At 39.7% G+C, this 17,485-nt stretch overlaps 2 protein-coding genes across 6 annotated transcripts in view; both read left to right on the forward strand.

Annotated features, from left to right (window-relative positions):
- The window catches only part of LOC122776381 (receptor-type tyrosine-protein phosphatase zeta-like), a 940,026-nt gene that overhangs the window by 816,668 nt on the left and 105,873 nt on the right, over positions 1-17,485 (forward strand). The window lies entirely within an intron of this gene.
- Positions 1-17,485, forward strand: part of LOC122776390 (metabotropic glutamate receptor 8-like) — an 81,004-nt gene that overhangs the window by 47,663 nt on the left and 15,856 nt on the right. For both annotated transcript variants that reach the window (XM_044036906.1, XM_044036907.1), the window contains exons 7-8: positions 7,691-7,891; positions 16,698-16,837. In XM_044036906.1, coding sequence (XP_043892841.1) covers positions 7,691-7,891; positions 16,698-16,837 — 341 coding nt within the window. The remainder of the gene's footprint in view (positions 1-7,690; positions 7,892-16,697; positions 16,838-17,485) is intronic.

Consider the following 17,485-nt stretch of genomic DNA (forward strand, 5'->3'; position numbering starts at 1 on the left):
TTCAGGACATTTTCTGCATTTAGCCCGTTCTCTGCTAGGAACCTTCCTAGAGTTAAGAGCAGTGGGCAGCCATGGGGGTTGGGTACCTTGTTTAGGGGTACCCCAGCCCTTTGATCTGGTGGGGACTAGAACCGGCAAACCTCCAGTTACAAGCCAAGTTCCCCTATCCACTTGGCCATGGCAAACTTTTTATACCACGTACCTCCCAAGAAAATATTGACCTCAAAGTCAGAGTCAGATACAGACTGGTATAGTGATTAATTAGATTAAGATGGAGCGAGACATAAGGTGACTCTAATTATTATTATTGTTCTGTTATTTGTTTCATTTTCTATACACTCCGGTCAGAAGTCCTCCGCTGCACTCCGATCACAAACCCTGGTGCAGTTGAACAGCATTTCTGGAGGAAGCTCGCGTACCACAGTTTGAGAACCGAGGACTCTTAATAAAAGATAAAAAAACAAAGACGAGACAACAAGGCTTGCGCTGCATGAGTCCTTTACCGCCCTAATGAAAGCTAGTTATTGTTGATAGTGATTCAGGAGCATTGGTCCGATGATGGGACAATGTGGCGGCACACTGGGAGCTGTGTGGGTGCAGCATTAGCTCCGTCGATTCTCTCTCATACCCTGGAGTCTGTTACAGCAGCAGCAGCAGCAGAAAAAGCAGCAGCAGCAGCTTCAGGAGCGGATTAAGATCAGAGTACACTCAGTTTAGTCCCTCCAGAGAACACTTGGGAAGGCCTATGCATTAATTGTAATAATAAGGATAATTAAATATCCATTAGACATGGTGGCCTGAGGTCTGAGGATGATGTTCCATCGCCCACAACTCAGGGGTAACACCACCGCACCACGGCGCTCGCAGCTGCCGATTCACAGCACCTGCCAGAGTAAGAAAAAACAACAACAAACGATTCATTACACTAATAACTATCTCTCCTCTAAATCCACGTAACCACCACCTTTAGCTCCTCCTCCTCCTTCCTGAATGCTTGTTGGGGAATTTATGTAACATTTTAAACTAATTGACTTCTTTCTTCACTGTTTAGGGTGAGATGGTGCTCTGAATGAACGATATCTATCGGAATTAGTTTTCATTTTAAAAAATGGCAGGGGAGATTTTTATAGACCATGTTTTGTTGTGTTTTGTTTCCGTTGTGTGGTGACTCACCAGTAAGTGGTATTTAAGATTTACATTCAACTTCAAACTGAAATTGGGAGCATAAAAAGTTGAGACATAAACGGTGTCTGATTAATTAAGATTTTTAATGGGTGACGGCCTCTGAATATTTAAAAGAACTAAAGTCATTAAATCTTTATTATAGTTGATGAATAAATTTCCCTCCAATAAAAGCACACCTCGCAAGTTGACTTTGGAGTATCATCATGTAAATACAACCATAGAATTGTGGATAATCCATTGAGAATACCTGTAATATTCCATAATATTTCATCATTCTGAATGGATATAATGCATTATTACTATATATCTTTTGTGTCAAAGGAAAATTATGAGTTTTAAAATGCCCTTAAGTAGTGTTTGATATTAGTTTTATGTTTCTGTAAGTCTGGAAAGGGGATTTATTTATTTTTTTGCAGAACATCAAAATGCTGCATCATTACATTTTTTTACCAAAAATAAAATCAGGTGCATTTTATCACATAGAAAAAGAAGGTGTCGTGTAACATCGTCTTCAAACAGCAGCAGACCACAGGCCCAGACCAAAGGTTATAGAAAATTGGCAGGTTTTGCCGCTGTGATGAAGAATTGTTGGTTAATGAAGATGACGTTGATATTTGGATGAAAACTTGCGATGTTTTCCAAGCCTTAACCACAGTATATTCACATTCAAAACCAGGGAACGGTTATCATTACCCTTATTTATTCAAAGGTGCAGTGTTGTAATGGAACAAAGTACAAATACTTGTATACTGTTACTGTACTAACTATCTTTGTTACTTGTTACTACCAAATAAAACGAAAAAGAAGAAGAATTGGTAATGGTCTGTATTTATATAGCATTGTCTAGTCTTGATGAGCTGCTGTGCATTTTTATATCAGTAAATGTCATATGGGTTAAGACTTTTACTTTTTTACTTATTTTTTAAAAAAGTCATTTTCTGGTAACATAATTTTACTCGTACTTTATACAAGACTGGCAAAGTGTCAGAATATTCTGGTTCAGAAATGTGAGCTCACACATGACGGCTGTTCACAGAAGCGCACAAGTGCGACATATGATCCTGGTGACTCACCTGCAACAGTGTGAAAACTTGCATCTGTGATGCACTTTGCAGTCAAAGCACTCCCCTCTGTGCAAGCAGACATCAGCAGACCTCTGAGTCTCTGAGTCGACCCTGGTCTCTGCAGCCTCTGCTCGATGGATTCCCTGTCAGCCGCTCATCGACTCTGATCTATAATTAGTGTCCGTTTGTTTGTGTGCGAGTAGCAGCAGCTGACAGGAAGGCTTGTTTGGAGAATGGAGACAAGTTTTTCATTTGCACCTCAACTCAATACAAACCCCCAGCATTCCGGTCAGTGACAGACTGTGACAGGCTGTTCAGAAAACCAGGTGATGATGATTCAATTGAACCTTTATCCATTTTGTAATCACAGACTTGTTAGAAATACTGGGGATGTTGTGACACTTTCATTGGTTTGTGTTTTGTGTAAGGATTCAATTCTCAAGATGAACTTTTATTATTTTTTATTATTATTTTTATTATTATTACACATACACAGACGTTTCTCACCAGCTCAGCAAATCGTAACAATGACGGAAAGACAGTTAATAGAATCGACATGCCTTCCCAAAGACAGGTAAACAAAACAAAACATAGGCTTATACCTTGAATTTTCAGGTCATTTTAAACGCATAAAAAAATGATTACAATCCAAAATTCCCCACCAAAGCTCAGCAATGAGTATGAGCTCAGAGTTTTGAAGGATGGAGCGATTGCCTCAGGTCCTGTGTCACATATGAAAGGAAAGAGTCTCTCCATGCTCATCTGATGAGAGGAACACAACTACTCAACAATCAAGAGGGGTTTTTTTTCTACGTGAGTAAGATAAATGACAAACAAAACGGAAGAATTGGAGGAAAGTTTGAGGGAACACATTCCATTTATGATCCTGACTGCCTGTGGGGGAAAACTCCAGGATCTGGAACAGATGCTCCTGTACGTTTTCCCAGACAGCAGGAGGGAAAACAGGCTGTGATGGCGAGGATCGTTGATGATGGCTGCAGCTCTGAGCACACGTGCAGGAATACAGCGCGCACACACGCTGTTCACCTCACAAATTAATCCACCAGGAGTGTAAACGTGCACATATGGTCAGTGCAATGTAACATGGTACTGCTGAGGCAGGTTCAGCATTATTATTTTCCGTTGGGAGTAGGATGAATTGTAATTATTACATGAATTTGAAAACATTCAGGTTGTAGAAAATTAGAAAACAAAGATTTAGAATCCAGCATGACCCTCAGATGTTGTAATGTGTTGATGTATTTGAGCAAACTAAGCTGCAGATGTAAATCTTCACTCTGCATCAGGGATTCAATATTAATAGCTGTGGAGGAGGAGTTGCTTTTGTTTTTCACTCCTCCTCATGGAGACTCAAACACTTTTACCAGAGAACATGAATATTTGATTCTTTTCTTCTGCTTTGTCGAACAATTTGGGCGCCGAGTTAAGAGCCGCATTGTTTTCCCACCATTTTTGAAACAATGTTACTTTGTGCTGACGGGATATAACAGCCCGATTTGCATGTGAACATCTCTTTTGTGTGTGCGCGAGTTTTTCCTGCGCTGCATTTGTTTGGTTAGCAACATCAGCAGATGAAGAAGTGGTGTCGAGAGGGGCCAGGCGTCTTTTTTTCCTTCAGTTTGAAAGCAGCGATGATCTCTGAAGGGGAGAAAACGCCTCCATTGAGCAGCTGTTTCGCGTGTAGTGCAGCACTCAGAATTTTTATTTCTTTTTTTCAGCCGTTTTCTCTGAAGAGGAGGAAAAGGAGAAAATGACAGGGAGCAGCTTTCATTCTACCTCCCACTGATGACAATCATTTTTTTACAGGCTTATATGTGGAGCTGCAAGGCAAAGAGTTGCATTTTAACTCATTGTAGTCCAGCGAGACAGAAAACGAACCTGTTTAATCTGACCTTTAACCCCTGAAAAAAACTAAACATTCATCCATCTTCATTTACTTCATCCTCCACATGACCATCAACTGTCACACTCACACCTACGGTCAATTTAGAGCGTCCAATTTACCTAATCCCTATCTTGCATATCGTTGTACTGGGAGGAAACCGGAGAACCAGGAAGAAAACCCCCCACACACACACACACACACAGGGAGAACATGCAGAAAGGCCCTTGTTCTGACCGGATCGTGAACCGGGGTCTTCTTGCTGCAAAGGCAAGGAGGGAATGTATGTAATGATGTATTTCTGTGTTCAGTCACTCTATTTGTTCTGTTTTCATTTTACAAACTGCATAATAGAACAACAAAAAAATGCAGGCCAAATACATCATGGTCATACAGCTCAATTAGGATGATAAAATTAGGCTATATCGCCAAAAATTGCCATTTTTCATCCGAATCATACTTCATGCATGATGATCTGTTTGTCGTTCATGCAAATCAGTTTCTAAACATAGAGATGGGCAGTATTTATTTTTTTATTTAACAAAATTGTTTTTATGATGAGTAGATTTCCGTTCTTTGTGGTCACAAGATGAATCCATGAATATGTGAGCAGCTCTGAGACATGACTATGGCAAATTCATGTTTCCTGCCTTGATGTTGTCCCAGTCAGAATCAGATGAAACACCATCATAAACCCTCTGCTGATGTTACTGATGAACAACTGCACCAATAAAATACGCTATTAATGTAAATGTATTCTCTTTCGTTTGAGACACTGAGGCTCAGCGGGTTTCCCTGAACTTATCCCATCACGACTAACCTGTGTAAACAGAAGGATGCCAGAGAGGTGGAAGTGGGTGTGTAATTAGAGAGGTAATTAGATTTGTCCTGCAAGTGATGTATAATTGAAATGCCAGCAGAGCTGTCATAAAACTGCGAGTCAGGCATTTAATTCTGCCTTCACGCCGTGTCCAGTGTTGGACTCGTGTCATCATTATGCATCAGCGCTTGTTAGAAAATAGGGAGACAAAATTCATTATGGCCAGTTTGTGCATGGACAAACACACTGCTTGCTTTTTCACTCAAAAAGTTTATGGGTGAGAAGTTAGTGAGGCATTTGTTTCAGTAAAGAACAGCTCCAAAATCAGAGGCTGTGAAATTACTTTTGTGCAAATGAAGCACCAGGTGAAAATGGTGCCTGCATTTTGTGTGGGCAGGGGAAAAAAAGCAAAACATTTCTCAACAGCCATGGACAAATGTGAATGTAAACTATGAGGAATATTCATGGTCCTTGGAGGATAAACTGTTTTTATCACAATGGCCTCATGACCCTAATTCCATCAACCCCCTTTAGAACAAGGGGATGGAAAGCTGGACTAGGAATTTGGCACTGTAATTTAGAGAAGTGCTTGAGTCCACCTGATAAAATGAATATCAATATCCACTCTTTTTTGTAGCTCTGTGTTTGGTCTCCACCTCCTTATTTTTCCTCAGGAAACAACTTCCTGTTTTGTGTGTTTTGCTTTAAAATCATAGCGGCGTTGCCTCATTATCGGTTAATTTAGGAAGTTTCGGTTGAAATTATTTGCATTACTATTTCCATAAGTGGAATATAAAATTGTATATTGTTGTGTACAATCATCTGAAATAATGCATTGTTGTTTTCATTATACCCAGAATCACCCCTTTATATTCACATCAGGAGGGCAACAGTGGACAAGCTAAACACCTTTTGAGTTTTAACCCAACACCTGAGCGTCAAAATGTCCGTCTGGACTATATTTTTGCTTATTTTAACCATAAAAGGGCCAATACCTTTCAATATTTGCAGTTATTTACAATTAACTGCATGTTAAAATAGTGTATTAACAATTTTAAATAACGAAAAACTAAAAGTTTTATTAAAAAAACAAAAAACAGTTGTACATGAACACCACATTCTGCGTTGTTAAATTTGAAATTTGAACAGTATAAAACATGTTTAAAGTAACATTTGTTTATGTCTCAATGTCCAAAAACAGGCTCTAAAAATGGAAACTAAGTACAAGTGTTTTTCCAACTCTCTCCTCTGTGTTGACAAAGACACTGATTTGCCGGCTTCCTGCAACAGCGCGAGTGAAATTACCGTAATAACCACACGTTGGCTTTGACTTGCAACTTCTCAGCTTTCAGAAACTGTTGGAATTTAGCACAAACCTTCGCGTAATCACGGTAATGCAAATTGTGCTTGTACAAAAAAGGGTTTAATGGTAACTGAACTGAATTATAAGTTCTCAGAAAAGCTTGGTGACGAAGTTTATTTTTTATTTTTTTGGGATTATTTTGCTGTTATCCAGCACAGTGAAGCTTCTTCTCTGCATTCAAGCAACATTCGATTTTCCAGGATAAAATCTATGTGCAGAATTCTTTGACTATTTCGACGCCTCTCATAATCTGCAGCTTGGCTGTACATCTCTTCTTTTCCTCCACTGTATGACGTCCTCCGCTCTCTGCTCACCATTCGAGGCTCATCCATTACCACTGGCGTGTAATCAGTCTTTGCTGCCGGAGTAAATTTCTCCCTCCAGACAGATCCCTCACCGTCCGCCTACTATTAAAATTAAATTGGATTTCATTTCTAAGCTCCTATTAATTCGAAGACATTGTGTTGATTGAGGGTCCTATCCATCAGTTTGTTTCCTCTGCATTTATTGCCTCTTCTCTTTGTGTTTTCGGCCAACAGTGTGATCATCCCCAACCACCACAATTCTAATAAGGCGTTTATGGAAGGACTAAGCGTTTTTTTGGGATAAAGTTGAGGATGTCTTTTTCCTCTGTGTCAATGAGAGCACAGCTGGTGAGACGGAGCCTAATGTGTTGTTTAATGCTAATGCATAATTTGGAGAAGATAGGTTCCTCACGGGGTAAGAGCTTCTCCTTGCTGCCGTTTGAGGCTCATAAAGAAAGTCAGACACTCGTGGCTGAAGAAGCTCCACCCGGGTTCAAATAGATGCCATTGTTTCATGCTTTTTCCCACTCTTGCATTAATTGTTATTTTAAACTCAACAACTACCGTCAGGGAATCTACAAAGACATCGCTCTATTCCCGAGAGATGAAAATACAACAAGCACAATGTATTCAGTGAAAGGAAAACATACGCTGTGATTAACATATCTATATGAGAAAATTCTATGTTTAGAATATGTTTCATAATTTACCCTCTCATGATTTTTATCTCCTTAAGAATGTAGGAGAGACATGTTAGATACGTATTACTCATAAAACTAACTGAAGAGAATATTACCATAATGACATGATCTGTGTCTAAATGTAGACTTACTTTGTCATAAATCCTATAATTGCATTTTCAGTAAAGTGATATCAACAAAACCAGTCCCTATGTTCCTATGAATCTCATAACGACAAGGCACAAAAAAAAAAGACACTTTATAATCGACTTTACATCAAATGACTCGCAAATCTCCGTCTCTCCCGGTTGTATGCACTTGATCTTTTCAGTGAATATTAATCTGACACTTCTCTTCCCCTCTGTTCCAGGGTTGGAGAAAGTTGGCCGGGATTCCTCCTACGAGCAGGAGGGCAAGGTGCAGTTTGTGATGGATGCTGTGTATGCCATGGCCCATGCTCTTCACCACATGCACCGCGAGCTGTGCACTGGATACCCCGGGCTGTGTCCCCGCATGGCCAACATCGACGGCAAAGAGCTGCTGGCTCACGTCCGTGCTGTTAACTTCAACGGTGAGAGCTGGTGCTGGTCGGTTTATAATGGAAATGTTAGACATGCCTGTGGCGTTAGTATAATGTCAGTTTTCTGTAAAAGAAGAAAGGCAGTCGTGTAGGATTGTTTGGCCTTGGTGGAGGTATCTGCTCTTCACAATTTCTCCATAAATCTGCCGGTTTAACCTAAAATCCTAGAGTCTGCAAGTCTGGAAAAGACTCTTACATCTGTGATTTGCTTGTAAACCTCTGGCTGTGTCATCGCCGCTCTGGCTGTGTTGTGAGGACTCGCGAAAACTGTGAGCACGTAATAAATAAAATGCCAGTAACGTTTAGGCCAAATGAGTTCACACACCGGCGATTAATCGTATCAGCTCCACTCGACACTCGCGGTGTTTCTCATTGAAGCAGAGAGTTTAGATTGTGCGTCGCCCAGTGACATTTCCTTTACACAGAGAGTGATTCGTTTTGTGTCAGGACAGACAGAGGCAACGTTGAGGTAGTGAAGCGAGACAAACAGGTTTGAGTGTGACTGAAAACACAAAAAAGTGCCAATGAAAAGTTTCAGAAGTGTTCAGAAAACCTGGTTTTTCAAAGGACACTTTTGTCCTCACCTGCCCCTGTGCTGCCGTTAAAAAAAAACGCTCCCTCACTCTGGTCTGTAAAATATGAAAAGTGTTTACTTGTTTCTGGGGGGGGGACAAGAATAATAACAACACACAACAAAAATCACTAAACGTTATGCACTGTAGCTTGAATAGGATATCAACGTGTCGCATACCGTGCCTTTAAATGACCAGAACTAAACTTTCCAGCCTTTATGAAGCTTCCGTGTCATGTGAGAAAATGACCCTACATCGTTCTCACATTAACCCTTTATTTATTCATCTGTCCACCTCCTCCATCGTCAGGGAATCCTCCGATCATTACCAAACACCGAATGTGTTCGCTGAGTTTTGTTTTGGCAGGTTTTTCCACGTTCATTGTTCCGTGCTCAGTGGGAGCTGCTACAGTGTGATGATCCATCTGCTACTACACAAGTTTAATAAACACATGACATTACAGTCACAGCTGTGGGATGTTCCATCTCACACACTGCTACTAATATTTGCTGAGATGTTAGTGTTACAGAGGAGAAGAAGTTTCTCAATATGTTTTCTATACATTTGGGGCGATGGATTGATTTGCGACAGATGTTTCTGAATAATAACATTTTTGTTGTTATACTAAACAGCTGTGACCATCCATTTTTAGCAAGGCTCCACAAGTCATTAATTCTTTAAAGGGCCACTTCACTCATGAAATATATATATATATATATATATATATATACCCTGAGCTAAATGTCCATTGATCATCAGACAGTGGATCTGAGATACATACAGGTCTTATTCCCACAATACCGGAATTTGGGATTGAAATAAATAAATAAGACGGACAAAAAGTCCACATGAAAAGCTAAAAAACAGGTCAACTTTAATCCAACTCTGTATTAGAATATGAAGGAAACAAACACAGCAGCAAGTTGGGATGGGTGAAACAGCCCTTTAATTTTGGCCTTGAGAGTTTTATTTAGCCCTTGAGAGCAGGTTGACCTGCCACAAGCTGCATGCTGGCCAGCAGACATTTAATTCAGACCACGAAAATATCGGAAAAACATTAAAGGCAAAGGCACAAGACAGCGTACATAATTATACATCCCATAAATCACTGTGAATGATGTCTTTCCAATCATTTCCAGCGTGCTTTTCAATACAGTGTTGCAGTATATTGTAGTAGTGTAGTGTCCTGTATGTACTGCATGTATATTGTGTTTTTACACAGGGGAAGGGGAGAAATTGTGAGTGCTCAGTTGTTAGTGTAATGTAATGTTGAATGTCAGAGCCGTTATTACATGGACAGCTCTGGTAAACATTTTTATTGCCCCTGGGGGCAATCAGAGACATTACTGTTACTACACCTGGGGACGCGTCCTCTTTCTAGCTCACTGTCAATTTCCCATTTAAATGTCCTATCAGTAGTTTGAGCTAATGAACGTAATGTGCGTTTTCAACCGGAGTCGCCCAGACTCGAGTGAGTGTCAGGTGGAGTCGCCACAGATGTAACTCTAACATGTCAGGTCCATATTTAATTAATACTTAGTTGAATGTAAACGGATCAGACATAATCAATCATAAGACATCATAATGAGTCCAAGAAACTGTCCAGACGATCCTGCTGGTGCGACAAAATATTACTGCCATATCATGGCAATCAATACTTTACATGAGTGCAATATCTCCTGTTCAATCCTTGTTTATACAGTAAATATCAAGCTCATAGTGTATTTATTCTGGTAACTGTCTATAATGTACATTCTATTTTAACTTCTTATAGTCATATTGCTTTTTTCCATTGCTATGTTAAAATGTACAGTAAGAATGTGCAATATAGTGTATATAGTGTTTCAGCACAACTTACCAACTGCATGAACACACCTGAGCAAAAAGTACTCTAAATACGTCGCAGTTCAAATTTCGTTTGGCTCATTTTTTATGAACAAAAAGAAAATAAAAGCAGTCTATTTTGTGACTTCTGCACAATTATTGCTACTTTATATCACTACCAAAAAGTTTTATATAAAACAAGTCATAACTTTGACGTTGTGTATTAGGCGTTGTGTATTATTCCCACGGTAAATTACAAAGGCGGCACCTGTGACACAGATCCGTGTGAACACTAACTGACTTTGCTGCTGTGACGATGTAAATTTCCTAATAAAGGACTATCTTATCTTATCATTATTAATCAATCTCTGGTAGTGTTAGATAAGATATTCACTAACTAACTAAGATATTAACTGTAGCTAATACAGGTACTAGGAAGAAAGGAAAGGCAGAAGTAGGATGATGTTGTTGAAACTGATTAAGTCCATTTTTTTTTTCCCCTCCTGCATATCATGTCGTCTTGTATTCAAACATTCCCTCTCTCTGCTCGAGTCAAGGTCGTACGTGGGTTTCACTGAAGCTTTGAAAGCCCACTATCCCTCTGTGCAACATCTGGTATTTATTGTCGAGGCCGTTTTCCCTTTCACACCCCAGAGAGAAGAATTTCTCATTTCAGTTGTAAAAAAAAAAACATGTTCCACATGCAAACTTCAGTTTCTGCACTTGTGCTGACGGCTGAAGATGAATGTGACGTTTCCTCTTTCAAGATGAATGTGTTGTTGAATGTGTCAGTTTTGCCACGGACTAACCTTTAAATACACAGCACATTTACATAGTACTAGCTGCACCGCCACATAAATGTCCCACAAAAATTCAACTATTATGAATGACTAGAGCAGACAATAAAGGAAATAATAAAATGAACAATTATGAAATTACCCTCAATAAGGGTTGTGAACCAACTGGGAGAACTTTTTATTTCCTTTTTTGTATTTTTGTTTGCCTCTTTAGAAATCAATTTGCCACCACCAGAAGAACAGAGAGAGGCTGAGTGGTTCATTTTCAAAAATAAAAGTCACCAAATACCAGGAATTCTCAAATATCACTCAGGGTCTAAAAAAAACAAAGCAAAACAAGTATTCTGTACTCTTGTTCCTGCACAAGCAAATCAATGAAATCCTGCAGATTTAAAGCCTAATGAGCAATGTGAGGGTTTTGTGTCCCTTTGAGCTGCTGAAGGCTTTTAATGTGAAAGAAAGATGCCTCCCATTAAAGTCTTTTTGCAACAGTATTAAACAACAACTGCATGGATGAAGTTCCTCGGCATTCCACGACAGCCTTTGTTGCCTTAGACTCGTAACATTCACAATAATAAACATAATTATACCTGACATTGACCCAGACGGAAGATGTAAAGGCTGCATCAGGAACAGAAGAGATGCAGGAGATGGAGATGAGCGAGGAAGAGCAGTTGCTGCACACGGTGCTTATCATTGCTAAAGAGGTGTTTTTGTTGAGTTAAACACCACAAACCAGGCATAATAGAGCCATTGTATTATTGTAACACATTTTGCTTACTCTCTACACGCTCTGTATCAGGGTGAGCATAAAGAAAATGTAGTTTACTGTATTTTCCGTCTGCAGCGTTCATCTTTCTTTGCCACATTTAACCTGATAGCATTACTGCCCACTGACACGGTTTTACAACTCGTGTTATTCAGTCTACCGAGACATATTGTAAATGCACATCGTGCCGTATGTAAATCAGGGAATTCAATATAATCTCCTTTATTCCACACGTTTTTATTTTTCCTCATAACGTCTCTTGTAACCGTGGGTTCTCCAGTATTCCATTCACTGTAGAGATGGCAAACAAAAAGCTTCAGCAGCCTTTGGTTGAACACCACGATGCAATGGCGTCTTCAGGAGGAGCAGCAGAAGCATTAAACATTGAATCAGTGGTGGAGTTTCCCCCGCAGGGCTGAGGCGGTAAATCTGTGCGCTATTAAAGCGGAATTCAGAGATGCATGTCATGGTCTTTGAACATTACACTTCATGTAAATAATGAATACGCGCTCTGCGTTTGTCACACCACAGGAGAACGTGTTATTCCCGTGTCCACTGAAGGCTGAGAAATGCACGGCTGTATTTTAATCAAACACAAAGACGTTCCGTGGACAAGTAACAAGGCTTTTGCTGTGTTTTTACTCCCACAAAGTCAACACAACGTTATTTTGTGATTGATGTGATCTCGTAAAGCTCGTGCTGGCAAATCAAAAAGGCCTCAGTTAACCTTACTTGAATAAATGAATGTATTACAACACTGATCTGATATTGATATTGTAAGTCCAGGTACCAAGTCCAAGTCCTGACTCATTTAAGACTCGATTGAGCTTTGTTTTTTAAAGACAGATACAGACGCGTGTCTTGTTGTATTTTGGGGTTTCCTGTGTGAATCGGAGAACAGCACGCTCAGTTGAGCCTTCACATACATCAAGCTTTGACATAAATCAAACTTGAGCTGCTTCTTTGTGTTTCACGCTTCACTTCTCTGAACACGGAGCAGCAAGGTTAGCCATAATTCCATGTATGAAATGCGGCAAATCCAGGTCAACGAAGCGGTGCTTGGCGGCGGCGGCGGCGGAGGCCGGGGGGGCTAATCGCTAACTCAGCCGTGTGGCCCTTGCTCATGTGTTTATTTTTAGAGGCGTGTAGGGAGGCTAATCGAGACACTTGCGCTAATGTTAGCGCTTGATGTGCTCAAGCCAAATGCATGAGGCTTTTTCATTGTAATGTCCTGTTGAACATGATCAGCAGAGCGTCAGCGAGGTTCCTTTGGACGGCAGATGCTTACTAAGAGGTGATAAAAGCTTGTTTTTCTGCGTGTGAACGCAGTGGAGCTGCAGGAAGAAAAAGCCTCAGATTAGTGGTGGAGGTGGAGGAGGACATGGAAACTGTAGGTGAATCAAGTGATGTCCTGCTTGGATTTCACTTCTCATACAGTACAGTAATACCTTATTGTGCCTGAAATGTGACTGTTGACTGTTGTATAAAGGCCTTTTTTCAGTCTAGCCTTATTGAATTGTGGAACCCCATATCTCCGGCAGGATAGTAATAGACTTTACTCATGGTTCAGGTCATGGTTAGGGTCAGAGGCAATGTTCTTCGCCAGTCTCAACATGTTATTGTAAGTCTTTCAATTGCTTGACCCACAGCCTTTGAGCTGATTTTCATTTCATGAAACAGTTTTTCTTTCACAGCAGTGGGCAGACTTAGATATTCAGCTTTTTATGAATCAACAATCCAAAACAAACACAGATATTGTAATTGTTAGTTTCTGTTCTGCATGAAGGAAGGAAGTAGTTCGACGTGGACTGGGCCTCTGGCATGTAACGCATCACCACACATCACCGACTTCAGTCTCTCACTGCCCGCGTGAGACAGGTGTCTCAGGTGTGTCTCACTTGAGTGAGTCACGCTGCTCTTTGTCAGAATAAAAAACCCTCAACCATTTTCTTTGTGAGAACAAACGCAGTTCACAGCTAAAGAGACGGTGCTAATGAGCTGATATTAATATCTCGCTTTAGAAAATGTAGATATGTGAGTTTCTGGTTCCACAGGGATTTGCCTGCTGAAAGATCTGTTCTTATTTCAGTGCAGCAACAACATTTCAGTGAGGTTATGATCCCTTTGGCTTCCTTATAAATCTTAGAACTGGACTGAATGTTAAGTTAGACACTTACAGTCTTTGGATTCCAGTGTATGAAGTGTAAGTGAGGAAGAGGAGGGAGTAAATCTGTCGCCGACTATTTACACCACTGTAACGTTGGTGATAATGGTGTTACTTCGAGAGCTCAGTGTTTTCTCAGGTGATATTTGGTATGAAAAGTTTGAGAACCAGTGTTTTTACAGCAAGCCTTGATACTTCTTCCCCCCAAACAGCCAAAGACATACTTTGTCATTCGTTATCATTTTACTGTCACATTCATTCTCAACATTTCTGAGACATTCTGCATATTTCCAGTGCGCGTTCCAAAGGGAGAACAACTTCAGACGTCTATGTCACTTTGTCCCTGAGATTTTGAGACTTGAATAGCTCTTTATTCTGGATTCCACTTTCTTTAGTCTGCATTTCATTCTGTGGAGCACATTGTTTGTGGGTCTCTCTCGTTGTGTTTAGCGACAACGCTGCAGCGTGTGTCATTACATTTTTCATGTTTCTTAAAATAATGTTAAGAAAAGACGTTTAGTTCATATCAACACAGATTCTCTGAAGGGAAATGAAGAGCAACATGCAGAGGGTGCAGTGATGGAGGGACGGTCCACATCCTGAGGCAAACAGTGGTGATTCATCTCCAAACTGACGTGATTTTTGATGCTTGCGTTCATGTTGACGATGGAAATCGCAGCAGGATAGAATCAAACTGCAGCCCACTCACTTCGTATTCAATTGGCGTCAGCTGCTCCAAGCAAATCCACTTCTACTTCAGGACGGTTGTCCTCCTTCGTTTAAATGTATATATTTCTATAATTCCTCCCTGTGGGGGAGTATAGAATATAGCATCACTGTTCAGTATGATGATACAATGCAGTAATTACCGTGGCTGAAGATAAAAACAGATCCAGGGTCTGTAGTGAAAGCAGAACATTGAGTTTCGAATGAACTGAAACTGAATGTTCTTTGTTATTTTTACTCTAAAACAAGTAGATGCCCCCGAAGAATCTGTCATACACCCAGCAGAAACAGGTTGCTGCATATGTAATGTATGTAATGTACATGCACAGCTGCATTTATCAAACACACACTTAACATTCATCTGTATGTCATGATTTTCAAATCAATATTTCTACTTCGCTATTCTTCGCTATTAGGCAAACATTAATAATGATATGGGTTGCTTTTGGGGTTTTAGAAATTGAAAAAAGAATTCTTTATTTTCTGCATCAGTTTTCCCTACGTCGTTTTATACTTTGACCTGAGCCTGCTGATGTCATCCCAACAACTTCTGGTTAACATGACAGATCTCCCAATTTTTGATTTTTGGTGATTTAATCTACAAAATAATTAAATAGAAGTGTAGAGTATTTTGATACTTTAAGTGGTTTACACACCAGATACATCATGCCAACGGGATTTAAGTGCCAGGACACTGAGTGAGAGTTAATGGTGTTTTCTCTTATTTTGGACTCTTGTGTTATTGGACTCTTTTACTTTTATTTTATGGCTCCTCCCTTGTGTATCTTGTCTGGTTTACTTCCTGTTTTACTTCCTTTTTGTGTGTGTTCACTTTTACTTCCTGCCCTTTTGCTGTCCCTGATTATCCAGAGCTGTTCCTGAAAACGTTCACCTCTGTCTCTTCATCTCACCTTCCCTTAATATAAGTCTCTTTGTCCCTTTCAGCATGTTTGTGTGGATTATGTTTGTGTACATCTCTGCTTTTGTTTTAAATCTACATCTTTACAACAGCAGAAAACATTCTCCTTTTCCTGACTTTATCGTCGTGTCTGTAGTTCAGCACGATGGCTGAGGTTTTCATTCTTAATAGGGAACAGTGTTGTTGTCGCATTCTGTAGTTTTGAATGATTCAACGGTGGCTGAAGCTCAGCTGGCTGGTCGGACCTTTCTTGAGTCATGTTATAAATAATTTGTCTTGTTTTCTTAAGGCTGGAAAGAGCTGCTCTTCGAGCTTCAGGTTGAGGTTTAGTGGTGATGCCACCTTTTTATAAAAATCTTTTCCCCCTGATTTGGAATCTGTCCTTGCTTTTTCTTTTTTTATTTGTTTATATGGTTCTTTTAACCAAGAAAAAATGTAAAGTATTATTATATCATATTAGTCCACCCTGCTTTGATTCAATTTGCTTCAGTTCTGGAATAAACAGGTTTAAGCAGCCTTTTAAATGAGACCATGTGATTTTATCATCTGACCTTCATTCACCTTTCAACAAATTTGGTGCTTTAATACTCTTAATTAATTTGTAAAGAAAAATAAATTATAATTATTATTCTCGTCTCATTTCTCGAGTCATTCACCTCCTTCAAATTGTAGTGTGTTTTGATTTGTATTAATTGTTGTGTTTCCTGTCATATGAGGGTGAATAGTGCTGATTGCTCCTCAGAGATAGTAAAGATATTCTATTCAAAGGCAGAAGTGCTTCAAATGACATGAGCAGGAACAAATAGACAATTCAGTCAGACAAAACAAAGGTTTCTCATCCTTAACGTTGCCGATGAAGCATCTACTTTAGATTTTCCTCGGGAAGAGGAGGAGGAGGAGGAGGAGGAGGAGGAGGAGGCAAATTGTCTCGCCTTGATGAACCACTGATGAAATCAGTCTCTCGCTGCAGAAGTTCTAATTATTCCTGGAGACACTTAGACGTGGTTCTATGATGTGTTTTTACAGGAAGTGCAGGAACACCAGTCATCTTTAACGAGAACGGCGATGCCCCGGGACGCTATGACATCTTCCAGTATCAGATCAACAACAGGTCCACAGCAGAGTACAAGGTCATCGGACACTGGACCAATCAGCTGCATCTATATGTAAGGACATGTTACCTCTGCCAGTGTGGTCATGTTTTTGGCCACATTTGTTTGCATGTCTGTCAGAAACACAACTCAAAAAGTACAGGATGGATTTGGATTAGATTTTCTCTGTATAGCCCCAGGATATTTTTTTTATTTTGGTGGTGATAATTGTGAAACTCTGTGACTAGAGCAGCAACTAATGATTATTTTCATAATCGATTAATCTGTCAATTGTTTTCAGGATTAATCGAGTAATGGTTTGGTCCAGAAAATGTCAGAAAATGCTGAAAAATGTTGAAAGAAACCAGAAAATATTCACATTTAAGAAGCTAAAACAATCAGAAATATTTAATAATGTAAAAAAAAAAAGCTTAAAACCGACCGGTAATCGATTAATAATCGAGGAATCGAGTCATTGTTTCAGCTCTAGTACTGACACTGTGAGAATCTGAACGGCTTTGGCAGAGCTTTGCGGGATTTGTCTCTTTTTATTTTTTTAAGATTTGCTTTTATTTTAAGACCACTGAAGCATAATAATAAAGATGGTTCATTAACTTATCCTCCTCTTACTTAATAAACCGAAAGGAACAAGCTGAGAAATGTCAGAACTGATGATGTGTAAACAGATGTTTATGTTATATTTAGCCTAAGCTTCTTCCTGCT

Source organism: Solea senegalensis, linkage group LG10 (genome assembly GCF_019176455.1).
Source record: "Solea senegalensis isolate Sse05_10M linkage group LG10, IFAPA_SoseM_1, whole genome shotgun sequence".
Lineage (NCBI taxonomy): Eukaryota > Metazoa > Chordata > Actinopteri > Pleuronectiformes > Soleidae > Solea > Solea senegalensis.